At 45.3% G+C, this 27,464-nt stretch overlaps 1 protein-coding gene across 1 annotated transcript in view; it reads right to left on the bottom strand.

The window, feature by feature from the left end:
* Positions 1-27,464, bottom strand: part of CACNA2D3 (calcium voltage-gated channel auxiliary subunit alpha2delta 3) — a 1,201,789-nt gene that overhangs the window by 463,434 nt on the left and 710,891 nt on the right. The window contains exons 12-13 of the mRNA XM_056524384.1: positions 17,667-17,745; positions 2,940-3,073 (exon numbers count right to left, since the gene is read on the bottom strand). Coding sequence (XP_056380359.1) covers positions 2,940-3,073; positions 17,667-17,745 — 213 coding nt within the window. The remainder of the gene's footprint in view (positions 1-2,939; positions 3,074-17,666; positions 17,746-27,464) is intronic.

Raw genomic sequence — 27,464 nt, 5'->3', positions numbered from 1 at the left:
AACAATTTTTCATGGTTTATTTAAATGTATTTCTTTGTGTTTATGGTAGGATCTCTTAAATAAATGTTCTGTCCTATATTTTTATGGCTTGAATATTACCATTTTTAGGTACAGTAGAAACATAGTTAATATGGAAGCATACTATGATACTTTATGAGACCCCTTTATGCCTCTTCCAAGATAGATGGATGGATATAGTAGATAGATGCAGAGAAATAACATCATGTTTCTAGTCCCTGAAGCAAAATATGCAACAGGACCCACACCTACCATGTGCCATTTAAACGACAGATAGATAGATACATAGACAGACAGACAGATGATAGATAGATAAATAGAAAGAAAGATAGATAGCGAAAAACACCCTTGTTCAATCTTTAGTCTGTTATTTTAAGTAAAATATGCTACAAGAGGTAAAACTCTGAAGAATTTTAACTAAACCTACCACGGCCAATAATGTAATGCCTTTCTCTTTGATGGCCTTAGTTGATACATTGCTTCTTCGAATCGCAGCAATGCATCATCGAAAGTGATGAAAGAACCACAAAAACTCTTTCTTTCCAAGAAGATTACTAAAATATGTAAAATTGCCATTTGGCAACAATGGAATGAAATTGCTACAGTTACTGGGAGGACATACTCTACAATATGCTGGAGACATTTAGAGAAGTGAGGACAGCATGAGCAATAGACTGAGCTGAAGAAAAGACCTAACAGGCTGTGTATTAAGAGAAATTTCCAAAAACAACTCAGGATAAAAGACAAATCCGACTTCCTCCTTAGCTCTGCACTTTAGTTCACACACTGAAATAGCACACTCATAACGTCTGCCGTGGGTGGTGGGAGCATCTTACTGCTTCTTTGAACTTTGCTTAGTACTAGGGTAGCCAAAGAGTTAATTATTAGTAAAGATCCTTAATAGACTCAATGCAGAGTCCGTAACAGGGCCCCCTACCTTTCATGTGCCATTTATAATACTATGTGTCTATGTGTGACAGAGAAATCTTAGGAACCTGTAAGTATTCAAAGTCCAGGTATGACTACATCTACTACAGCTACCTTTCTACAGTAGGGTCCCATGAACATCTGCATATGCGCATATGTGAATATTCGCAAATGTGAATATTAGCATATGCGCAAATTCACATATGTGAAAATTCGTATATTCGCATATGTGAATATTCGCATATTCCTTCTTTTCCCTTGTGGGCCAATTAGAATGATGCAAATACACTTGTCAGAGATTATCAACAACATCCCTAGCAACCAATAGTAAAGTTGCCCACCCCCTCACTGTTTTCTTCCTCGAATACGCAAATATTCACATATGCGAATATGCGAATATAACGAATTCGCGAAATTCGTGAATATATTCATCTATATATTCGCAAAATATTGCAAATTCCAATATGGGAAATGCCGCTCATCACTACTCTCCTGACTCTTTTTTGGGCCTTACTAAGCTTAGATCAGGTGTGCAACTTAAAGGGGTACTTTAGCATTTTAAGACTTATCCAGGCTGTCTGAGATACTTTCATAGAAAATGCACGGAGGAGGCGTGTCTACCCCACTCCATCCACAGAAAGAGCCAGGGACCAATTTTGGAGATTGTGAGGGTTCCAGCGGTTGGGTCACAGAGATTAGACACTTACTCCCTGTGGGTAGGGGATAAGCTTTAAAATGCTGGAAAATATGATTTTAAAATGGATATATTAAATTATGTCTTTATAAAGGATTGTTCATTTATTTATGTAGCACCAACATATTCCACTGTGCTTTTACACCCATAAAATCACTGCTTGTCTCCTTTGGAGCTCACAATCTAAATTCACGTATCAGTATGTTTTTGGAGAGTGGGAGTCCCGAAGTACTCAAAGGAAACCCACACAAATAGGGAAGGGAACAGAACAAGGAGAACCTACAAACTCCTTTTGAGATGTTGTCCTTAATGGGATTTGAACCTAGGATCCCAGCGCTGCAAGGCAAACGGACTAACCACTGAGGCACACTGTATAAAAAATATATAATAAAGTTATAGTTAAATATAAAAATTTCAAGAAATATGCTAATTTTATTTTAACATGCTGCTTTTACAGTAGTACTTCCACTTATTTTATTTCGACTCATTAATTCATCATCACTTCCAGTACAGAACAAAGTATAGAAGGACATACAATGCACTTTACACAAATTTACAACAAAGACTCTGAATCCAAATTTTCTCCCAAAATACAACAAATTCAAGTGAATGTAGTCCAAACCCCGAATTACCACATATCAGAAAAACAATTATGCAGACTTTAGGGAATATAATGTATATTAAAAAATAAACTGCCGATCAAATAAAAAAAAAGAGAAATAAAACATTTGAGAATATCTTAATTTTTTAAATCTGAAAATGTCTTATATTTATTTTCTGCCAAGCTTGGAACTGACAACAGCCGGGAATATAAATACTGGTGGAAATTATAAAAATTGAATCAATATGGCCTTCATATGTCCTCTACAAATACACAGCAACAGCCATTCAAATGGTTTAAAAATATTAACACCTTTAGGATTTAAAAAAAGAAAAAACATCAATGTAAGAACTGGAATTAAATCTGGAATAAAATTACTTGAACTCAAAGCAGATGTTTCTTCATGTTCATGTATACTTCCAAATAATATATAATGCCTTTTTGCAGGCAAAATATTTTCAAAATGTATACAGTATGTGTATTAGTAAACTTAAACACTAAATTAAAATAATAAAATTTAAATAATTAGTAGCAATTTATTCATCAAAATAAATTTTAGCAATTTTTTTTTAAATGTGGGAATTTTATATTGATGATTATGCTGTCATTAATGATATGTAAATTGCTGGTCGGCAATGATATATGTAGTAAGTCGATGTTCTACATATTACCTGTATTGACAATACAGCTTATACTCACCGTACTATCTACATATGCCTCTGTCCACACAACATCGTGCTCCTGATCAATAACTTTTGGTCTGCTCAGGACATGTAGATACGCCATTACATTCTCTTGTACATCGGCTAGTGTAGATATTTGGGTGAAAAAGCCTGCAATGAAAACACAAATGATGAATAAAACCAGAATATAGTTTGTCATTACCAGAAACCAAAAAAACTGACATTGCTTGCAGCATAAAGGGGGAGATTTATCAAAACCTGGGGACCACCGCAATCTCGGCTGCGGCACCCCAGACATCTGGTGCATGGAGCGAACATCGCTCAGTGCCGGATGACTGTCAATGCGGGGCGGAGGCTCGTGATGTCACGACCATGCCCCGCTTGTGAAGTCATGACCACGCCCCCTAAATGCATGTCTATGGGAAGGGGTGTGACGGCTGTCACTAGGGCCAGTTTTAAGGGGGGGGGTGTGGCAACCATGTCCAAAATAGCGGTAAAATCATGGCAAAAATGTCACGATTTTATGCAAATTGTGGCAGACTACAGTAATGTGAGATTGGTCCTGTGGGAGCCCGGGATTCAGAGAGCCCACAGAGCAGAATAGACACACTGTATGGTAAAGGAACTCCCTGATGATGTCATTGCAGGTCCTTAACCATACAGTGTACAAAGAGGAGGAGCAGGTAATAGGGAAAAGCACGGGGGAGGGGGCTGTGAGGAAGGTGGGGAGACCGATGCATGCGATGAGGGGCATGTAAACTGTATATAGGGGTAAAGTTAGCAATATAGGGGTATAGGTAGCAGTATATGAGGAGAATAGGAAGCAGTGTATAATGGGAGAAGGGGGTCATAGGGAGTAGTATATGTGATAGGGGATCATAGAGAGCAGTATATATGTGATAGGGGTCATAGGGAACCGTATATATGTGATAGAAGGTCATGGGGAGCAATATATATGTGAAATATGGGTCATACAGAACAGTATATGTGAGATAGGGGGACATATGGAGCAGTATATATGTGATAGGAGGTCATAGGGAGGAGTATATGTGAGATAGGGGTCATATAGAGAAGTATATGTGAGATATGGGGTCATGCAGAAAAGTATATATGAGAGAGGGCCATGGGGAGCAATGTGTGGAAGGGGGAGTGTCTTTTGGTCCAGTCTGGGGTCTGTACACCAAAGGTCATCACTAGAGATGAGCGAATCGAAGTTGACAAACCCGAATTCGTTACGAATTTCATGAAAAATTTGATTCGCAACGAATGTGAATATCGCCGCGATTCTATCATGCGAATCGCTTCATTAAACTCCATTTTACAGCGTTCCAGGCTATTGGAGAGCTAAGATGGCGGATCCACATGTCAGTACATGGGGCAGGGGATTATGGGAGGGCGGGAAACAGCGGCGAGAATGAAGGTAGGCGGGCTGACCCTGAATCACATGTGAGATGCAGCCTATCAGTGTTCACTGACCCCTGTGATGTCACAGCCCCTATATAATCGGCGGCCATCTTGCCTCTCTTCATTTCATCTATGCACTCAGATAGAAAGGACGGGACTGCGTGTGTGTGTGTGAATAGCTCATACCACAGCGTTACACTGCAACTGCTAGTCACATCAGCATTAGGGAAAGGCAGGAGTGCAGAGTGCTTTCGTGTTCACACTGAGAAGGATCATTGATAGCTAAACCTCCTATTCACGTTATTGAGCATTGCAGCAGAGAGGGGCAGATAGCTGTCAGCTGCCTCATACAGATCAACAAGCTGCCTGGACTTTTTGAAGCATCTTATCTCCTCATTTTTCAGCCCAATTGAGTTTATTTTTATTTGCTCCACAAATCTTCTGCTGCTCAGAATTGTGTGACAGAGTGCAATTTAGGGTTTAATCCCTGGATTTTTATTTTTTTTATTTTTTGTGGTGCTGCACTGTTGGGTCCTGCTGCTGTTCAGAAATATGTGATTGTTCAGTGGACTGTAGTGCATTTGTACCATTTTGTACCTGTTCATCTGTCAAGGGGCTACATACTGTGCAAGTCCAAACAATAGTATTCAGCAGCTGTTTTTTTTTTTTATCGTTTTTTCTGTGTATAGTTACGCATATATAATTGCCCTCATCAGTGCATACCGCATAGGTACATGCAAGTATTGTACCATTTAGTACCTGTAAAGCTGTTAAGGTGCTTCAGACCGTCAAAGTCCAAACCATAGTATCCACCGGCTGGTGTTTTTCAAAAATACTGAGTTTTTTCTGCTAATAGTTAGGCATATTACTGCCCTCATCAGTGCATACCGCATAGGTACATCCAAGTATTGTACCATTTAGTAACTGTTAAGCTGTCAAGGTGCTCCATACCGTCAAAGTCCAAACCATAGTATCCACCGGCTGGTGTTTTTCAAAAATACAGAGTTTTTTCTGCTAATAGTTAGGCATATTACTGCCCTCATCAGTGCATACCGCATAGGTACATCCAAGTATTGTACCATCTTGTCACGATGCCGGCTGGTAGGAGGTGGATCCTCTGTGCCAGAGAGGGATTGGCGTGGACCGTGCTAGTGGACCGGTTCTAAGTCACTACTGGTGTTCACCAGAGCCCGCCGCAAAGCGGGATGGTCTTGCTGCGGCGGTAGTAACCAGGTCGTATCCACTAGCAACGGCTCAACCTCTCTGACTGCTGAAGATAGGCGCGGTACAAGGGAGTAGACAAAAGCAAGGTCGGACGTAGCAGAAGGTCGGGGCAGGCAGCAAGGATCGTAGTCAGGGGCAACGGCAGGAGGTCTGGAACACAGGCTAGGAACACACAAGGGAACGCTTTCACTAGGCACAAGGGCAACAAGATCCGGCTAGGGAGTGCAGGGGAAGTGAGGTATACATAGGGAGTGCACAGGTGAACACACTAATTGGGACCACTGCGCCAATCAGTGGCGCAGTGGCCCTTTAAATCGCAGAGACCCGGCGCGCGCGCGCCCTAGGGAGCGGGGCCGCGCGCGCCGTGACAGGACCGAGGGAGAGCGAGTCAGGTACGGAAGCCGGGGTGCGCATCGCGAGCGGGCGCCACCCGCATCGCGAATCGCATCCCGGCTGGAGGCGGTATCGCAGCGCACCCGGTCAGTGGATCTGACCGGGGCGCTGCCGTAGCGAGGATGTTGCGAGCGCTCCGGGGAGGAGCGGGGACCCGGAGCGCTCGGCGTAACACATCTAGTACCTGTTAATCTGTCAAGGGCCTACATACAGTCAAAGTCCAAACCATAGTATCCACCGGCTGGTGTTTTTCAAAAATAGTTAGGCATAATACTGCCCTCATCAGTGCATACCGCATAGGTACATCCAAGTATTGTACCATTTTGTACTTGTTAATCTGTCAAGGGGCTGACTACATACTGTGCAAGTCCAAACAATACTATTCACTGTCTTTTTTTTTATAGTTTTTTCTGCGTATAGTTACGCATATATTACTGCCCTCATCAGTGCATACCGCATAGGTACATGCAAGTATTGTACCATTTAGTACCTGTTAAGCTGTCCAGGTGCTCCATACCATCAAAGTCCAAACCACAGTATCCACCGGCTGGTGTTTTTCAAAAATACAGAGTTTTCTCTGCTAATAGTTAGGCATATTACTGCCCTCATCAGTGCATACCGCATAGGTACATCCAAGTATTGTACCATTTAGTACCTGTTAATCTGTCAAGGTGCTCCATACCGTCAAAGTCCATACCATAAGTATCCACCAGCTGTTGTTTTTCAAAAATACAGAGTTTTTTCTGCTAATAGTTAGGCATATTACTGCCCTCATCAGTGCATACCGCATAGGTACATCCAAGTATTGTACCATTTTGTACCTGTTAATCTGTCAAGGGGCTTTCTACATACTGTGCAAGTCCAAACAATACTATTCACTGTCTTTTTTTTTTTTTTAAATAGTTTTTTCTGTGTATAGTAACGCATATATAACTGCCCTCATCAGTGCATACGGCATAGGTACATGCAAGTATAGTACCATTTAGTACCTGTTAAGCTGTCCAGGTGCTCCGTACCGTCAAAGTCCAAACCATAGTATTCACCGGCTGGTGTTTTTCAAAAATACAGAGTTTTTTCTGCTAATAGTTAGGCATATTACTGCCCTCATCAGTGCATACCGCATAGGCACATCCAAGTATTGTACCATTTAGTACCTGTTAAGCTGTCAAGGTGCTTCATACCGTCAAATTCCAAACCATAGTATCCACCGGCTGGTGTTTTACAAAAATACAGAGTTTTTTCTGCGTATAGTTAGGCATATTACTGCCCTCATCAGTGCATAGCGCATAGGTACATCCAAGTACTGTACCATTTAGTACCTGTTAAGCTGTCAAGCTGCTCCATACCGTCAAAGTCCAAACCATAGTATCCACCGGCTGGTGTTTTACAAAAATACAGAGTTTTTTTCTGCGTATAGTTAGGCATATTACTGCCCTCATCAGTGCAGAGCGCATAGGTACATCCAAGTATTGTACCATCTAGTACCTGTTAATCTGTCAAGGGCCTACATATTGTTCAAGGACAGCCGTAAGTAATCACCTGCTGCTGTTCTAGACAAATACACTTTAAAGAGTAGTGTAGCGTATTGTAATACCCTCATAAACGCACTAAGTATGTCAGGCAGAGAAGTGCCAGGACATGCACAGAGGAGTGGCAGAGGCCTAAATACGTCAGGCAGAGTTGGCAGCAGACTTGGGGCGAGTGGCAGCAGGAGTCGCAGCGAGAGGCCTGAGCTCCCTTTATCAGCCAGCGGTCGTGTCTCCACCAGCAACCCAGTTGCTGTCGTGGATTGGTTAACACACTCATCCACATCATCACAAGTGACATCTGACACCCCCAGTCAACAGTCGGTGGGTTCCTCAGACACAACCCTCAGTTGGCATGGCCCGGGAGCAGTCCCTGTCCTCCCATTGCCTTTGTCCTATGCTGCTCCCTCTCCTAAAGAAGTATCTTATGCTGTGGGTTCAGCTCCACTATTTACTGAGGACAATCTAATAGAGCACAGTCAGCAGCTACTGGACAGCCAAGAAGGGGAGGAGACATGCACTGCTTGCTCCGCTAGGCGGCCAAGTAGTGATGCAGAGAGTGACGTGGGAGGCGGTGTTGCAAGTGTTTAGGGTCCTGAAGCAGACACTGTTGGGGAACCTGAGGAGGACATCAGTGACGTGCACACAACTGTTGATGATGATGAAGCCGATCGCAATTGGGAGCCGGGTGCAGAAGGGGCTTCATCATCATCAGGAGAAGAGAATTGCAGGTTGCCCTTGAGGCAGCAAGGCGGTAGCACGGTTGGCAATAGTGGAAATTCAGGAGCCAAACGTACCCGGGGGAGACCACCTGATTCGCGGCAGCCTACCTTTCCGGGAGGTAGTGGAACAGGGGTTCCTGGAGACGGCGCCAGTAGCAGTCCATTAGTGCAGACTGCGGGTGGGAAAATCAGCTACTCGGCGGTGTGGAAGTTTTTCATAAGGCATCCGGAGGAGGTTCACGTAGCCACATGTAAGATCTGTCGGCAGAAGGTGAAGCGTGGCCAGGGTCCCAATGTCGGCACCACGGCCCTGCGTCAACACATGCTTCGCCACCATAAAGCGGCCTGGGAGAACCGTGGCTCCGATGTAGTGGTCCAGCCTGCTGCATCACCCAGTGGCCATCCGCTCCCTCCTTCATTAAGCCAAGGCTCCACCACCTCAGCCGAAGAGAGCTGTGTGTCAAACCCTCCTTCTGTCGCTCCTGCTTCTCTCGCTTTTAGCTAGCTATTACGCCAACAATCCATCGGCGAAGCCATGTCCAAGAGAAAACAGTATGCGTCCACTTATCCAACGGCGCAGAAGTTGAATGTGCTCCAGTCCAAGTTGCTGGTGTTGCAGTCCCTCCCTTTTCAACTGGTGGACTCTGCACCTTTCAGAGAATTGATAGCTTATGCAGAGCCGAGGTGGAGAGCCCCAAGCCGTCATTTCTTTGCGAGGAAGGCAGTACCAGCCCTGCATAAGTTTGTACAAGAGAAGGTGGGCCAGTCCTTGAGCCTGTCGGTGTGTTCAAAAGTGCACGGTAGCGTCGACGTGTGGAGCTGTAACTACGGGCAGTAGTTGTCTTTTACGGCTCACTGGGTAAATGTGGTTCCTGCACAGCCACAACAGCAACTTGGACAGGTCACACCGCTTCCTCCTCCACGCTCTCTCGCTCACAGGCAGTTGGTCCTGTTACAGTGTGCGACGCCGCCTTCTCATCCTCCACCGTGTCCTCGGCCTCCACTGCATTGCCAAATCTCGGCGGCCCTTCATCGTGCCATGTGTATAGGGCACGGCGGTGTCAAGCTGTTCTTCACATGGTTTGCCTTGGCGAACGGAGTCACACAGGGGAGGAACTGCTAAAGTTCATTCGTAAAGAAATCCGAGTATGGCTTACTCCATGAAATCTGGAAATGGGAACCATGGGGACCGACAACGGGAAGAACATCGTGTCCGCGCTGCGACAAGGAAGTGTGAAACATGCACTCTGCATGGCACACGTGTTGAATCTGGTTGTCAAGCGCTTCCTCAAGTCTTCACCCCATTTGCAAAATATCCTGAAAATGGCAAGGAAACTGTGCATGCACTTCAGCCACTCGTACACCGCCAAGCACACCTTCCTTGAGCTGCAGCATCAGAACGGTATCCCACAACATAGTCTTATTTAAGATGTTGCCACACGTTGGAATTCCACCGTCCATATTTTGGACAAACTATACGAACAAAGAAAAGCCATCACCGATTTCTTGATGATCCAAGCAGATAGGAGTACTCCCCTGTGTAATTTCAATGTGAACCAGTGGCAGCTCATAGGTGACACCTGCCGTTTGCTGAGGCCCTTTGAGGAAGTCACATTTTTTGTGAGTCGCCTGGATTACGCCATGAATGACGTAATTCCACTCCTATATTTCCTACAACAAATGATTGAAACCATGGCTGGTCACGGCAATGGAGACGTTGCACCTACATCTCAAGGCTACATGGGCCCTCTGGGGGCTGAACTGGAGGAGGAGGATGATGAGGGGCAGAGCGGAGCACAGTTTAGGTTGGATGAGATGGCCGGTGTCTCTAGTCTTCGGACAGGAGCAGCCAGAGGAGCTGAAGGGTTATGAGGAAGTTGAGACAGGGGACCCAGACACATCGTGGCAGTATGCAGTGGAGCTGGAGGCAGGTAGTCCCTCCGAGTCACTGGCGCAAATGGCACGATGCATGCTCAGTTGCTTGCATAGTGACCCCCGAATTGTCAAAATTCGTCAGCGGGATGACATCTGGATCTCCACCTTATTAGACCCTCGCTACCGTCCCAAAATGGGGGCCTTTTTTACACCCACTGAGAGGGAGGACAAACTGACCTACTACAGAGAGTTTCTACGTAGTCAGTTGGCTGATGCCCATCGGCCACATGGTCCATCCACTCGCAGGTCTGACTCGGGGGGCCCTCTGCGCTCACCTTCCACTGCCATGGCTGGGGAGGGGAGGGGTGGCAGGAGCAATACCAGCTCAATCAGCAGCAGCCTGAGTCTACAGTCGCTGATGAGTAGCTTTCTTCACCCGCATAGTGAAGCAACTCATCAGCAGCAGGTAGACATGGAGCAGGACCTGAACCAGCAGGTGGTGGCATACCTTGACATGGCCATGCCAACAACCATTGAAGATTCGCTGGACTTCTGGGCAGCCAAACTTGATTTATGGCCACAACTAGCAGAGTTTGCCCTGGAAAAGCTGTCCTGCCCGGCCAGTAGTGTGCCATCAGAGCGGGTGTTTAGTGCGGCCGGGGCCATAGTCACCCCAAGGCAAACTCGTCTGTCCACTAAAAATGTGGAGAGACTGACGTTTGTCAAGATTAATCAGGGATGGATCAGCCAGGATTTCCAGCCACCAATGCCAGATGGCTCGGAGTAGATTGACCATGCTCCCACAACAAAAATTTCTCAATTATGGTTGGTTATGAAACCCTCTGGGGCAGACCTGGGCATTGCATGGCACGCTTGCCATATACGGCCCTTTGATTGGCTCTGACCGGCCCGCGCTGACTGGGGGACAACTATGCTGCCTAATCTGGGGGACATCTATGCTGCCTAATCTGGGGGACAAGTATGCTCCTAATCTGGGGGACATCTATGCTGCCTAATCTGTGGGACATCTATGCTGCCTAATCTGGGGGACAAGTATGCTCCTAATCTGGGGGACATCTATGCTGCCTAATCTGGGGGACATCTATGCTGCCTAATCTGGGGGACATCTATGCTGCCTAATCTGGGGGACATCTATGCTGCCTAATCTGGGGGACAACTATGCTCCTAATCTGGGGGACAACTATTCTCCTAATCTGGGGGACATCTATGCTGCCTAATCTGGGGGACAACTATGCTCCTAATCTGGGGGACAACTATGCTCCTAATCTGGGGGACATCTATGCTGCCTAATCTGGGGGACACGTATGCTCCTAATCTGGGGGACATCTATGCTACCTAATCTGGGTGACATCTATGCTACCTAATCTGGGGGACAAGTATGCTCCTAATCTGGGGGACATCTATGCTGCCTAATCTGGGGGACATCTATGCTGCTTAATCTGGGGGACATCTATGCTGCCTAATCTGGGGGACATATATGCTGCCTAATCTGGGGGACAACTATGCTCCTAATCTGGGGGACAACTATGCTCCTAATCTGGGGGACATCTATGCTTCCTAATCTGGGGGACAAGTATGCTCCTAATCTGGGGGACATCTATGCTACCTAATCTGGGTGACATCTATGCTACCTAATCTGGGGGACATCTATGCTGCCTAATCTGTGGGACATCTATGCTGCCTAATCTGGGGAACAAGTATGCTCCTAATCTGGGGGACATTTATGATGCCTAATCTGGGGGACATCTATGCTGCCTAATCTGGGGGACAACTATGCTTCCTAATCTGGGGGACATCTATGCTGCCTAATCTGGGGGACATCTATGCTGCCTAATCTGGGGGACATCTATGCTGCCTAATCTGGGGGACAACTATGCTCCTAATCTAGGGGACATCTATGCTGCCTAATCTGGGGGACAACTATGCTCCTAATCTGAGGGACATCTATGCTGCCTAATCTGGGGGACAAGTATGCTCCTAATCTGGGGGACAAGTATGCTCCTAATCTGGGGGACATCTATGCTGCCTAATCTGTGGGACATCTATGCTGCCTAATCTGGGGGACAACTATGCTCCTAATCTGGGGGACAACTATTCTCCTAATCTGGGGGACATCTATGCTGCCTAATCTGGGGGACAACTATGCTCCTAATCTGGGGGACAACTATGCTCCTAATCTGGGGGACATCTATGCTGCCTAATCTGGGGGACACGTATGCTCCTAATCTGGGGGACATCTATGCTACCTAATCTGGGTGACATCTATGCTACCTAATCTGGGGGACAAGTATGCTCCTAATCTGGGGGACATCTATGCTGCCTAATCTGGGGGACATCTATGCTGCCTAATCTGGGGGACAACTATGCTCCTAATCTGGGGGACAACTATGCTCCTAATCTGGGGGACATCTATGCTGCCTAATCTGGGGGACAAGTATGCTCCTAATCTGGGGGACATCTATGCTACCTAATCTGGGTGACATCTATGCTACCTAATCTGGGGGACATCTAGGCTGCCTAATCTGTGGGACATCTATGCTGCCTAATCTGGGGAACAAGTATGCTCCTAATCTGGGGGACATTTATGATGCCTAATCTGGGGGACATCTATGCTGCCTAATCTGGGGGACAACTATGCTTCCTAATCTGGGGGACATCTATGCTGCCTAATCTGGGGGACATCTATGCTGCCTAATCTGGGGGACATCTATGCTGCCTAATCTGGGGGACAACTATGCTCCTAATCTAGGGGACATCTATGCTGCCTAATCTGGGGGACAACTATGCTCCTAATCTGGGGGACATCTATGCTTCCTAATCTGGGGGACAAGTATGCTCCTAATCTGGGGGACATCTATGCTGCCTAATCTGGGGACAAGTATGCTCCTAATCTGGGGGACATTTATGCTACCTAATCTGGGTGACATCTATGCTACCTAATCTGGGGGACATCTATGCTGCCTAATCTGGGGAACAAGTATGCTCCTAATCTGGGGGACATTTATGATGCCTAATCTGGGGGACATCTATGCTGCCTAATCTGGGGGACATCTATGCTGCCTAATCTGGGGGACAAGTATGCTCCTAATCTGGGGGACATCTATGCTGCCTAATCTGGGGGACATCTATGCTGCCTAATCTGGGGGACATCTATGCTGCCTAATCTGGGGGACATCTATGCTGCCTATTCTGGGGGACATCTATGCTGCCTACTCTGGGGGACAACTATGCTGCCTAATCTGGGGGACAACTATGCTCCTAATCTTGGGGACATATATGCTTCCTAATCTGGGGGACATCTATGCTGCCTAATTTGGGGGCCATCTATGCTGCCTAATCTGGGAGACAACTATGCTCCTAATCTGGGGGACAACTATGCTCCTAATCTGGGGGACAACTATGCTCCTAATCTGGGGGACATCTGTGCGGCCTAATCTGGGGGACAAGTATGCTCCTAATCTGGGGGACATCTATGCTGCCTAATCTGGGGGACATCTATGCTGCCTTATCTGGGGGATATCTATGCTGCCTAATCTGGGGGACATCTATGCTGCCTACATTTAGAATACTAGCCATGCCCTTTGTTCAACAATGAACAAGCGATAATGTGACTGTTCCTGGAATCAGACTTCATCATATCTATAATGTTAATTTATAAATGTCTTCAACTTTTGCACACATGGCTGGGAATAAAAATAAATAAATCAGTGGAAATCCTTTTTAACGGAGCAAAGTCACCTTAGCAGAAGCCCCCTTTATTAGCCAGAAAGGAGAATCCTGTAAGGAGCCAGACCAGGTGTGAATTTGTGAGTTGCTGTCTAAGCAGTACTGTATGCATTGCTGTTCATCTTACATTTAATAGGCTAGGCACCTTCACGATACCCAGGAGTGAAGCAGAGATGTAATCAAATACAGGTGAGGGGTCATGGCAGGTGGCACAGGTTCAAGTCAGCAATCTGGGTTAACAACAGGAGTGTCAGAATAGTAAAGGAGTGCATGAGTCACACATGGAATTTTAGGATTAGACCAGCACCTTTGCTAGAAACACAAGAAACAATGCTCAGATACAAGATGATGGGCAAAAACTCTTAAATTGGTGCTGCTAAAAGGGTATTGGGGTGGGGGGTGGGACCAAAGATTGCACGCTAATCCTTTAAATCAGAGAAGGTGGTCCTGTAAGGCCTCTTACACCAGACCAGGATTTGCAGTAAGCAAAGGCATGGCAGCCCAGAGAAGAATGGAAATACACAACATGAGAGTACAGCATACCATCAAGAGCCACAAAGAAGTGAGTAATGAAGGGCATTACAAGCGCACACTGACATTATAAATGGTTACTACATTTGTACGTAAGACACACAGGGTGAATAGTGAAACCGACCAGTTTCTGGACTGGAAAGTCCCTTTTTCAGGGCTAAGTAACCAGCTTACATTTAACATACAAGATTTCATATGTGTCTTTTGTTGAGGCTATGCATTGACTATGGAGAATAGCTCAATGATGACGGCTTGTATGCAGCCTGTTATATGTGGTCCATCATACGCTTTCTGTGTGGGTGGAGTGTAGAATTAATCTAATCTCATCCTCTTATCCTCTCATTTAACTTTCAGAAGTATACTTGCTTACAGCACATCAGGAAAATGTACCATAATGTTAATTTCACAAAGGTCTCTGCTGGGATTTCTGGAGCTTGATTGTTCTAATGTATTTAAAATGGGCTGTCGCCATGCGTAATTAAACATCCTCTCCCACAAGATATGTCCTACTTCTGCATCAAATGTAATGTAGGACGTGAGAAGAAGGGCTTCAAATTTTCACATTAGGAGCATGAGCATTAGAAATATATGCACGGAGGACCCAGGCTCCCAAGTGTTCTATACCAGGCACAAGGACAGAGCTGTCCACATATCACTGAGGTGGAAATTCTGCAAAGCACTGTGCATTGTGCGGTGCACTGCAGGAAAGAAATGATCCTCAAGTAAAATTGATTTTAGGACCAGTAACCTCTTAAACTGCTGTGTGTTCAGCCGGTCCACTCACAGATAAAAGCTAAACTGCAGGGCCAACTTAGAGATTAGATCTGCTTTAATTTCTTGCTATCCCTTGAGATACAGTACATGCCTCAGTACACTATAGACAACAGGGTGGACGATGCGAAATGTAGATGATTGATGTGAGGATCAGAGAACTACTACACTGCAGGTATATGGAATAGCAGTGAAGACATGAGGCTCTGAACCAGATTTATTAAAAAGTGAAGGACTAGAAATGTATTTAAAGGAAACATGGCACCTGCAAAGAGTAACTGATTGGAAAAGGTCATGAGACATGAGAGTGATGTGAGATCTTGGTGATCTTGTAACAGTTGTGGCAACCTGTGATGGTATACTACTAAAAGTTACTGCAGAGCAGTAGCCTACGCAAGGGTTCCAAACATGACAACATGATACAACAAACTTCTTAACCTCTATAGAGTTTGTTATATTGCCAAGACAAATCTGGCTAGTTATTTATTTTAATTTTATTTTTTGTTTACATTGCCTGTCATATTAGCCATTCTGGAGTTTAGTTAGAAATTGTTGCTACCCTTCATCTATTAGAAGATGTTTTTCCATCAACTCATAATGTCCATATACCTTCTACTAAGTCACCCAAACCCGTTGTTGCGTTTGGATGACTGTCTAAGGTCTGGAGTGGCCTCCCTATTCTCCAGCAACAGATACTTTCGGTGGAGGGAAGGGTTGGGTGGGCTACCGACCCCTTAGTTTTGGGAAAGATAAGCCACTGACTGCCAGAGCTGTCTGACTGTGACTCACCTCTCCATAGAGAACACATGAACATTTATCCTAGATAGGCCAGGAGAGATAACTCTCAGATGAATGAACATTAGGTTGACAGTAATCGAAAATGTATGGGCACCTTAAGGGTGCGTTCACACTATGGAATCTCCGCTCGCTGTATTCCGCGAGTGGAGATTCCGCCTGGCAGCCACAGCTGGAGGCGCTAGGGCCGCGGGGCACTGAGCCATCACTATTGATGGCTATGCAGTGCTTGCGGAATCCGCGCAAAGAATTAACATGTTATTTCTGTGTGTGGAACAATTTCAGCCGCGGAAATTCCGCAGTGTGAACGGGTCTCGCGGAGACCCATTCACACTAATGTTTAGTTCACACCGCGGAGTTCCGCTCGTGGAATTCCGCAGGAATTCAGTAGTGTGAACGCACCCTAAGGGTATGTCTACATCACTTTTTTTATTCCTCCACCTTATGCCACTTTATTGCCACACAGTGTCATATGCCAACCACATACATAGTTTATACTTTTTTACAGTGGAGCACTTCATACGAAAGCACAAGTCTTCTGCACCTTCCTATACAGGAACAAAAAAGGTATGCAGATGCATACCACCTCAATAAAAACCAAAAGGACATCCTTTAGGCCTACACTGAGTCAATGAGAGCCTATAGCTAGATTTGGTGTATGCAGTGGGAGCTCGCCCAGCAAATATACTAAGCACTAAATATACTAAGCAATATACAGAATGTGAAATGAATATACAACAAGCATGTCATGTAACAGTTGGACCACAGAAGATTTACAGCTTGTGTAATAATGCATTAAAATAGGCTTGCAATTGACCTGCTGTAGGCATGATATGTTCATCACACAATTAATATGAAAGTTATATCTTAGATGGTTGTACAATTTAAAGGGGTACTCTACTGCCCCAGCGTCTGGAACATTTTGTTCCGAATGCTGAGTGCGGGGATGGGCGTGCATTGGCCACGCCCCCTCAATGCAAGTCTATGGGAGGGGGAGTGGCAGCCACATGCCCCCTTCCGTAGACTTGCATTGCGGGGGCGTGGTGTGCCGTCACGACCCCAAAGCCCTCACCCAGCATTTAGAACAAACTGTTCCTGACACAGGGGCAGTGGAGTACCCCTTTAAGTGATAGGTTGGTTTTCTCTAGTAAAAGAACAGTATATAGGAGCCTAATAGTGTTGAGCGGCATAGGCTATATTTGAATTCGCGATATTTCGCGAATATATGGATGAATATTCGTCATATATGCGCTAAAATCACATATTCGTAATATGCGTTTATTTTCGCATGTGCAAAAATTTGCATATGCGAAACATTTGCATAGGCAAAAATTTGCATATGAGAACATTAGCATATGCGAAAATTAGCATATGCGGAAATTAACATAAGTGAACATTTTCAAATGCGGAAATTAGCATATGCAAATTTTCGCATATGCAAGAATTCGTACGCCAGTCTCACACAGTAGTATTAGAGCCTTCTTTACACCACACAAGCTGGAAGCAGAGAGGGATGATCACTGTGAAAAACTGTGAAGAAAAGAAAACGAATATTCGTGATTGCGAATATATAGTACTATATTCGCGAATATTCGCGAATTCGCTAATATGCGATATTCGCAAATAAAATTTGCATTGCGAATATTCGCGAGCAACACTAGAGCCTAATAATAAGAGAAAAGATAAGCACAACCAATGGCTAACAGCAGTACATACTCACAGGGATATAGGAAATACTTATGTTTTCGGACTCACCCTTATTGGCACAGGCCATCCATTTCATGTTGTCTGCAAAAGCAGCTTCTCTTCCTATCAGATATGTGAATATGCGAACCTGAAAGTAGAATAAAAAAAAATCTGATTACAATGTGGGATTTATACTAGCAATAGCCTTTATACACCTATCTAGTTCACATTATGTCCATATCAATCAGACAGAAGCTAAAGGGATGAAGAATTGTAATACTCAGAGGACAGTTTTCATGTTCTAAACTGTACTAAAATACAAAACAAGGATTAATATTTGCTTTCAAAGTTAGGAAATATAGCTCTACACAGTGTATCTAGATGTGTTTCAGGTGTGAACACACACATTATCACAGATGCAACCCTTCATTTGGTATCCTCAATAAATACTCTGACAGGGGGTGGAATGTTACTATGTCATATGAACAACATGCACAGAGTAAATGAAAGGGGTACTCCCGTGGAAAACTTTTTATTTTTAATCAACTGGTGACAGAAAGTTAAACAGATTTGTAAATTACTTCTATTAAAAAATCTTAATCCTTCCAGTACTTTTTAGGGGCTGTATACTACAGAGGAAATGTTTTTCTTTTTGGATTTCTCTTATGTCATTTTCCCCCATCCCATACACATTTTCCCCCATCTCATACACAGACTTTGGACCGAAGCCCAAACACAGGAAGTGCAGCCTGGAGTGCTGAGGGGGTGTGTGTCCAGCATCATCCAATCATAGCTCCTCTCACACTTAACTGCCATATGCTGTTGGTTTGACCCCCCCCCCCCCACCCTCAGCACTCCAGGCTACACTTCCTGTGTTTGGGCTTCGGTCCAAAGTCTGTGTATGAGATGGGGGAAAATGTGTATGGGATGGGGGAAAATGACATAAGAGAAATCCAAAAAGAAAAACATTTCCTCTGTAGTATACAGCCCCTAAAAGTACTGGAAGGATTAAGATTTTTTAATAGAAGTAATTTACAAATCTGTTTAATTTTCTGTCACCAGTTGATTAAAAATAAAAAGTGTATGAGATGAGGGAAAATGTTCTCTTGAGCTTTTTTTAAGCACAAATAAAACATAGAAAACTTCATTTTTTTTTAAACAAAGTATATTAGAAATATTTTTTTATTTACCATAAGGAGTGCAATAGCAAAACATTTTTGTAATGAGAGTTACCCTTTAAAGGGTTATTCCAGGAAAAAAAAAACTTTTTTCTATATCAACTGGCTCCAGAAAGTTAAACAAATGTTTAAATTACTTCTTTTAAAAAATCTTAATCCTTTCAATAATTATCAGCTGCTGAAGTTGAGTTGTTATTTTCTGTCTGGCAACAGTGCTCTCTGCTGACATCTCTGCTTGTCTCGGGAACTGCACAGAGTAGTAGAGGTTTGCTATGGGGATTTGCTTCTAAACTGGGAGGTTCCCGACGTGTCATCAGAGAGCACTTAGACAGAAAAGAACAACTCAACTTCATCAGCTCATAAGTACTGAAAGGATTAAGATTTTTTAAATAGAAGTAATTTACAAATCTGTTTAACTTTCTGGAGCCAGTTGATATCTATATAAAAAAAAGCTTTTTCCTGGATAACCCCTTTAACTTTCTGGCACCAGTTCATCTAATTAAAAAAAAAAAAATAAGTAAGTAAATAAACAAATGTTTTTGTTAATAATGAATAGGCAGTTTCCAGCTTAGATTTAAACCTGTTGGCACTCTAGCATTGAGCGTAAGCTGCCAATATGCCTCTCTGTCTGGCAACCATTAATGCAAATCCCTACCTCTCATACCTGGTGCAACTTAATGAATGGCATAAATTAGTTAGGAGAACCTGATGAAGAGGATGGTGCAATCCTCGAAACACATTGTCCATAACAAATAAAGCCATTTATTATTTTTCATGAGTCAGTATAACAGTGTTTTCTTCAGCCAGTTAGTGCCACTAGATTAGATTCTGTCAAATTCTGCTGTCTACTGCCTTCACTGCTCCTCTGTGTACCAGGGCTATAGATGCTGGCCGCTTCTAGATACATAAACATATATATCTATATGCTGTTTACAGTTTTGTGCCTGTAGTGCAGCACCAATGTCATGTTTAATGCTCCGGCCGCACACACTGGCCGTGAGCGCATGGCCCCGTCTCCTGCTGCCATCGGTGGGTCTGGAATTCACATCAAGGGACGTGCCCGCATGCGAATCCCAGCCCGTCACTCACCACCTGCACTCTCCTTGGCTTCTGTGCTCCGGCGCTCGTGTGCCCGTCCCTTAGGGCACGCGCGCGCCTGAGCTCTAAAATTTTAAGGGCCAGTGCGCTTATTAATTAAATAGCACCTGTGCTCACGTAATAAATTCCTCCACCTCCCACACTTCCCTGCCGGATCTTTGTTGCCCTAGTGCCTAAAAAAAAGCATTCCAGAGTATTGCCTTGTCGTGTATCGTACCCTTGTTCTGTTACCTGACCTTGCTCCTTTGCCGCCTGCCTACTGACCACCTGCTACATCCCTGACTTCGCTACTGTGCTGCCTGTTCTGACCATCCTGCTTTCCTGACCACGAGTTGCCTCATCCTACCTGTGCCTCGAGTTTCCTCAGCCACCTGTGTGGTCGAGCCGTGCCAGGGGTAACGACCTGGGTGCTGCCTGCCGCAGCAAGTCCATTCCGCTTTGCGGCGGGCTCTGGTGAAAACCAGCAGCACCTTAGACTACCAGTTGGTAGTTGGTACGGTCTGTGTCATCTGCCACACAGGTTCAGCTGATCAACTTCCACCTGTGTCCTGTCTACTGAAATGTAAGTGTAACAACCAACAGGTGAGCGAAAATCCTACTGTGCATTTTATCTTGAACATAATGGCACTAAATGAAGCCTTCTTCTGTATACTGATCAGATAATCTCTGGGGATCGTATTCATAGATGTATTGTGCAACAATAAAACCTGTAAACTGCATTTAGTGCTGGACCAAGCTTCTTCTCCTCATGGTGTTCTATGAATTTAGCCGGTGTGGCTTCATTAACAGGACACTATAGAAGTGAGCTGGACACTTGTATATGCTTATGAACTATTTGTAAGTATATCATGTACCATAGTGTACCAAGTAGACCATGTTCTCCTAAAAAATGAAGTACTTATACTTGGTGCTTAGGACTTCAAAAAAATATTCTGCAGCCATCCCTTCATTCTCTCCATAAACACTGCTCAAAAAAATAAAGGTACACTAACATAACGAATAAACTAATCGTATGAAATACTTTCGTCTTTACATAGTTGAATGTACTGACAACAAAATCACACAAAAATGATCAATGGAAATCAACTGTAACAACCCATGGACTTCTGGATATGGAGTCACATTCAAAATCAAAGTAGAAAACAATACTACAGGCTCATCCAACTTTGATGTAATGTTCTTAAAACAAGTCAAAATGAGGCTCAGTAGTGTGTGTGGCCTCCACGTGCCCATATGATAACGTGGTTGATGGTCTCCTGAGGGATGTCCTCCCAGACCTGGACTAAAACATCTGCCAACTCCTGGACTGTCCGTGGTACAACGGGCGTTGGTGGATGGAGCGAGACATGATGTTCCAGATGTGTTCAATCGGATTCAGGTCTGGAAACGGGTGGGCCAGTCCATAGCATCAATGCCTTCCTGTTGCAGGAACTGCTGACACACTCCAGCCACATGAGGTCTTGCATTCTCTTGCATTAGGAGGAATTCAGGGCCAACCGCACCAGCATATGGTCTCACAAGGGGTGTGAGGATCTCATCTTGGTACCTAATGGCAGTCAGGCTACCTCTGTCAAGCACATGGAGGCCAGTGTGGCCCCCCCCAAAGAAATGCCACCCCACACCATTACTGAACCACTGCCAAACTGGTAATGCTGGAGGATGTTGCAGGCAACAGAACGTTCTCCACGGCGTCTCCAGACTCTGTCACGTCTGTCACATATGCTCAGTGTGAACCGGCTGCAATGGCGCTGGAAGTGGATCCACTAACCTGTGTGGCTGATGAAACGGGCCATATCGGGGGGGGGGGGGGAAGTCTAAGGTGCCGCTGGTCTTCACTAGAACCCGCAGCAAGCCCATCCTGCCTTGCTGCGGGTTCTGGTGAAGATGACACCCAGGTCGTTACCCCCAATACTACTCGACCACATAAGTAGCTGGGCGAGGCGAAGTACAATAGGATGAGGGAGAGACGAAGTTGGACTTTCCAGAAGGTCAAGGCAGGCTGCATAGGTGCTTAGTCAAATAATGTAGCGGAAGGGTCAGAACACAGGCTAGGCAAACAGACAAATGGTACGCTTAATCTGAGGTAATGGCACTGCAGATGCGGCAGGGAAGAGTGGGAGGTGCAGGGACTTATATAATAGTGTCAGGTGTTGCACATAATTATGGGCGTACTGGCCCTTTAAATTTCAGAGCTCCAGCGCACGCGCCCTAGGCGACAGGTACACGCGCGCCGGAGCTGAAAGGTGGTGGAGGAGGCAGCAGAGCACCGTGGTAAGTGACGGGCTGAGATTCGCATGCGGATGCGTGGCGCAATGCGAATCCCAGCCCCGCCGGCAGCTGGGGAGAGGGAGACAATGCGCTCATGGCCAGCACATGTGGCCGGAGCGCAAAGTGTTACAGTACCCCCCCCCCCTTTTTCGGTTCAGAAATTTACTGAGAAGGTCACGGTCCAAGATCTCTCCTCCAGACTGAATCCTTCTCAATCCACAAGAAAAAAGCATTTTCCTCTGATAAACTTGGAGCTCAAAATTTCTTTAACATAAACATCAGAGATACCAGAGATGGGAGTAGGTGAGATGTTTTTTTTTAGAGAATGTCTTTTCCTGTCTGCTTGAGACTTCACACAACATGTGGCATGCAGAAGAGAGCAATGTGTCTTCTGCCAGATGGTGGTAGAATTCTGCACTTGCTCATCAACCGCAGGAACTCCAGAGGAAGAGGATAGGGGAAGAGGAGGACGAGGATGAATTCTTATGATTGTACAAGAACTCTGTCTTTGACGATCAGAAATTAAATGATAAAGATAGTCTTCCCAGACCCGATTCACCCTCTCAACCTGTCCATTGGATTGAGGGTGGTAGGCTGAGGAAAAATCCTGCTTAACTTGAAGACATGAGCAGTCCGTCAGAACTTAGAGACAAACTGGACTCCACGGTTGGATACAATATGTGTAGGCAAACCATGTAAACGGAAGATGTGGCAAAGGAAAAGTTTAGCAAGCTGCGGTGCAGATGGAAGTCCGTGCAGCAGCACAAAATGAGCCATTTTAGAAAATCACTCCACCACCACCCTGACGACTGTATTGCCACCGGAAGATGGAAGAATATCGTCCAAGTAGACCACGACACAGGTGTATAAGAGGTCACGAAAGATATCATTGACGGACTCCTAAAAAACTGCTGGAGCATTACAGAGTCCGAACAGCATCACAAGATACTCAAAATGTCCATCCCGAGTATTAAACGCAGTCTTCCATTCATCACCTTCTCTTATGTGAACCAATTTATAGGCACCTCGAAGGTCAAGTTTGGAGAAAATCATCGCTCAACGCCGACGATCAAATAATTCTGAGATCAAGGGAAGTGGGTTTTCTCTACAAAAAAGAATCCGGCTCCAGCAGGAAGGTGACTTCCTGATAAAGCCTTTTTGGCCTGAGTTTCGAGAATAAACAAAGGATAAATTCTTCCCTGAGGAGGAGTGGTCCCGGGCATTAAATCTATAGGACAATTGTGGGGACAATGAGGAGGCAAAACTTCAGCTTGCTTCTCACTTAAGACGTCAGCATAGTCCTGAAGAAACAAAGGCAAACCAGGCAGAGGAGTAGAGGGGGGTACCAACTTAGTCAGACGTGCATGAATACAGTGACCGTTGCAATAAGGTCCCCAATGGAGAACTTCTCCAGTTTTCCAGGACAAGTTCTCCTTATGCAAGACTCCGACCTGCATAGATAACGGTTCTGTGTGGAGTCCGGGAAGGCAAGAACGGAAATAATCTCTTTGGTGGGTAGAGAAAGCTGGACCGTCAAATTCAAATGTGGAGAGGAGGTATTCACACATAGGGAAGCCTCTACCAAAAACCCTAGGTGGGAGCATTTCCCTGTGACTGTGGATGCACAGGACAATCTCTGAGGAAATTATCTGCACTGGCGCAGAAGTGGCAAAGATTCTCAGCTTGTCGGTGAGTTCTTTCTTGCAGAGTCATGAGAGACCGATCCACTTGCATAGCCTCCACTGAGGGAAGCAACGTAGAAGGTTGCGGTGGTTGCTGGAAGACTGGTGCCAGGCGAGGAAAGTGCTGAGGTCATGCAGACTCCCTTTCTTGACATTTTTCCTCATGTCATTCAGAAAAACGGATATCAATCTGGGAGGCCAAATGTATAAGGTCATTCAGAGTAGAAGGCAATTCCCGGGCAGCAAGGACATCCTTAATATGGCTAGAAAGTCCTCTTTTGAATGTGGTAAAAAGAGCTTCATTATTCCAAGACAATTCTGAAGCTAGAGTACGGAAACAGATGGCTTTCTCGCCCACAGAGGAGTTGTCCTGGGAAAGACTCAGCAAGGTTCCTCAAACATGCTTCGGAATTCAACCAAGAAAGCCTGAAGACTGGCTGTGAGTGGGTCACTGCGATCCCATAATGGGGTTGCCCAGGCCAGGGTCCTTCCTGTTAAGAGACTGAGGACAAAGGTCACCTTTGCTCATTCCGTAGAGAACTGTTCCACCATTAGCTCGATGTGCATGGAGCACTGTTTCACAAAACCACAACAGGACTTGGGATCCCCCTCATACTTCTCGGGATCTAGTGGTAACTGCAGGAACGGGAGGCAATACTGGAGCAGGAGGAGGCTGTGGCGGCTGCGGTTGATACTGGGCAGAAAGCAACTGCATGGCGAACAATTGGTTTAACTGCTATGCCTGCTGAGCCAACTGCTGTGACTGGAGAGCCAGAGATTGTGGCGAGAACCAGGAGGAACCCCAGCGGGATCCATGGCCGGATCTTGCTGTCATTGCACTGGATGTGAAACCACTAACCTGTGTGGCTGATGACACGGGCCGTATCGGGGAGCAGAGTTTAAGGTGCTGCTGGTCCTAACCCTTTAAATTTCAAAGCTCCGGCGAAGGGTGCACCCTAGGCAACGGGGACACACACAGAGAGGCGGTGGAGGAGGCAGCAGAGGACCGTGGTAACTTACGGGCTGGGATTCTCATGCGGGCACGTCCCCGACGGCAGCAGGGGAGACAATGCGCTCACAGCAAGCGCATGCGGCAGGAGCACAAAGTGTTACACCTGCTTTCATCTGTGAAGAGCACAGGGTGCTAGTGGTGAATTTGCCAATCTTGGTGTTCTCTGGCAAATGCCAAATGTCCTGCACGGTCTTGGGCTGTAAGCACAACCCCCACCTGTGGACGTCGGGCCCTCATACCACCCTCATGGAGTCTGTTTTTGACCGTTTGAGTTGACACACACACATTTGTGGCCTGCTGGAGGTCATTTTACAGGGCTCTGGCAGTGCTCCTCCAGCTCCTCCTTGCACAAAGGCGGAGGTAGTGGTCCTGCTGCTGGGTTGTTGCCCTCCTCCGGACTCCTCCACGTCTCCTGATGTACTGGCATGTCTCCTGGTAGCGCCTCCATGCTCTGTACACTATGCTGAAAGACACAGCAATCTTCTTGCCACAGCTCGCATTGATGTGCCATCCTGGATGAGCTGCACTACCTGAGTCACTTGTGTGGGTTGTAGACATTTTATGCTACCACTAGAGTGAAAGCACCGCCAGAATTGAAAAGTGACCAAAACATCAGTCAGGAAGCATAGGAACTGAGAAGTGGTCTGTGGTCACCACCTGCAGAACCACTGCTTTATTGGGGGTGTCTTGCTAATTGCCTATAATTTCCACTTGCACAACAGCATGTGAAATTGATTGTCAATCAGTGTTGCATCCTGAGTGGACAGTGTGATTCACAGAAGTGTTATTGACTTGGAGTTACATTGTGTTGTTCAAGTGTACCCTTTATTTTTTTTTGAGCAGTGTAGATTATGTAAGCTTCCTACATCAAACGTAATAACACAAGAAAAGTGTATGCGCACTCACCGTCAGGCTGAAGTCGATCTGCTAGTAACGCCGGGTCTGGATACGGGATCACATCAGACGCATCCTAAGTGCGCTCAGAAGACAGCGAGGCGATGTTGACATTTCGCGCACAAACGGCGCTTCGTCCGGCCTCTCTAATCACCTCATCGCGCCCGGTATATCTGCTGCTAGGTTGCCAAAGCAACGGGGAAACATTCAAGTACGGTAAGAGAGGAGAACCAAAATACCTCCGAACTCAAAGGCACCGCAACAGAGTGAATAGCAGCTATCACCGAAGCGAGACCCATGCAGAAACCATGTAAAAGTGCGCTGTGAATCAAATAAAGCCTTGTGAAGGGAAAAAGAGAGAACCAAGTCTCCACACAGAAGTGAGAAAAAAGAGAGAGAATGCATGCTGAAAAAGAAAAAGAAATAAATCCATAAGTCGGCAGATTGCCTAATGTAGATAGAATCATGTGATAACTATTGTAAATTAAAACTGAAATAGTCTATTTAAGAAATGGAGCAAGGTCTAAACGGTCATTTAGACCTGCTGGGCCTTGAGCTCCGCATCGCATTATCCATCTAGCTTCACATTTTAGGAGGAGGTTGCTCCTATCTCCTCCTGATTCTGGGATGAAAATTCTTTGGAGACCACCAAATCTCAGAGTTCGGAACCTTTGAGTTCGGAGGTATTTTGGTTCTCCTCTCTTACCGTACTTGAATGTTTCCCCATTGCTTTGGCAACCTAGCAGCAGATATACCGGGCGCAATTACGTGATTAGAGAGGCCGGATGAAGCGCCGTTTGTGCGGGAAATGTCGGCATCGCCTCGCTGTCTTCTGAGCGCACTTAGGATGTGTCTGATGTGATCCCGTATCCTGACCCGGCGTTACAAGCAGATCGACTTCAGCCTGACGGTGAGTGCGCATACACTTTTCTTGTGTTATTACGTTTGATGCTTTAGTTCAGTGTGTGCACCCCGCAGGTTGTCGGATTGCATCCCTGGAAGCCTCATATATACTGCGACGGAGCCACACTGCTTAAAGCGGCAAGCAGCCCACCTGCAGTACCGTATGTATAGGAGTGCTCTCCTACTCTTTCTCCATAGTGTTTATTTCCTACATCAATAACCTACATTATCCCTATAATATACTAGGTTAATGTAAATGACATAGTGATTGAAGGCCAAGCAGGAATAAAATCATTGCACAACCCTGGAAGATAATAAGTTTGGCAACAAATCATATAAAAAATTTTGGAAAATCATTTCACTCCATCAAACCCATAAAAGTAAGTCTCTTGCTAGGATATCCGCAGGTTATTTGTTTTCTTATTTATGAGCTTGAGGTTCATAGGAGATAGGTTCATATATCAACAAGCTGCCACCACCAAGAGCCCGGTAACTTCACTAGAAATGAAAAGAGCAAACCTGAGCAATGGCTATAGAGCTAGAGCCTCTTCTATTAATGTCTTTTGATAATGAAATATGACAACATGCACTGGAACATTAAGGTTTATTTATTGGTAGTGTCAGTGCGAAAATATGCACATCATGTCAGTTATAAGGTAAAAGAAAACACAATATTTTCTTACTTTTAAGTTATTAATAATATTAATAGAATAGAGATATAAACAGAAACAATGTCATGACGGCACCACAGCGGACAATACTGCGCTATGTCTTGGAACTTGGCCTAGCTGACCTGGTCCTCGGTAATTGGGGTGCAGCAAACAGTAGTAAG

Source organism: Hyla sarda, chromosome 6 (assembly GCF_029499605.1).
Source record: "Hyla sarda isolate aHylSar1 chromosome 6, aHylSar1.hap1, whole genome shotgun sequence".
NCBI classification, from domain to species: domain Eukaryota; kingdom Metazoa; phylum Chordata; class Amphibia; order Anura; family Hylidae; genus Hyla; species Hyla sarda.
The sequence above is the reverse complement of the archived record's forward strand: the minus strand, read 5'-3'. Positions and strand labels throughout refer to the sequence as shown.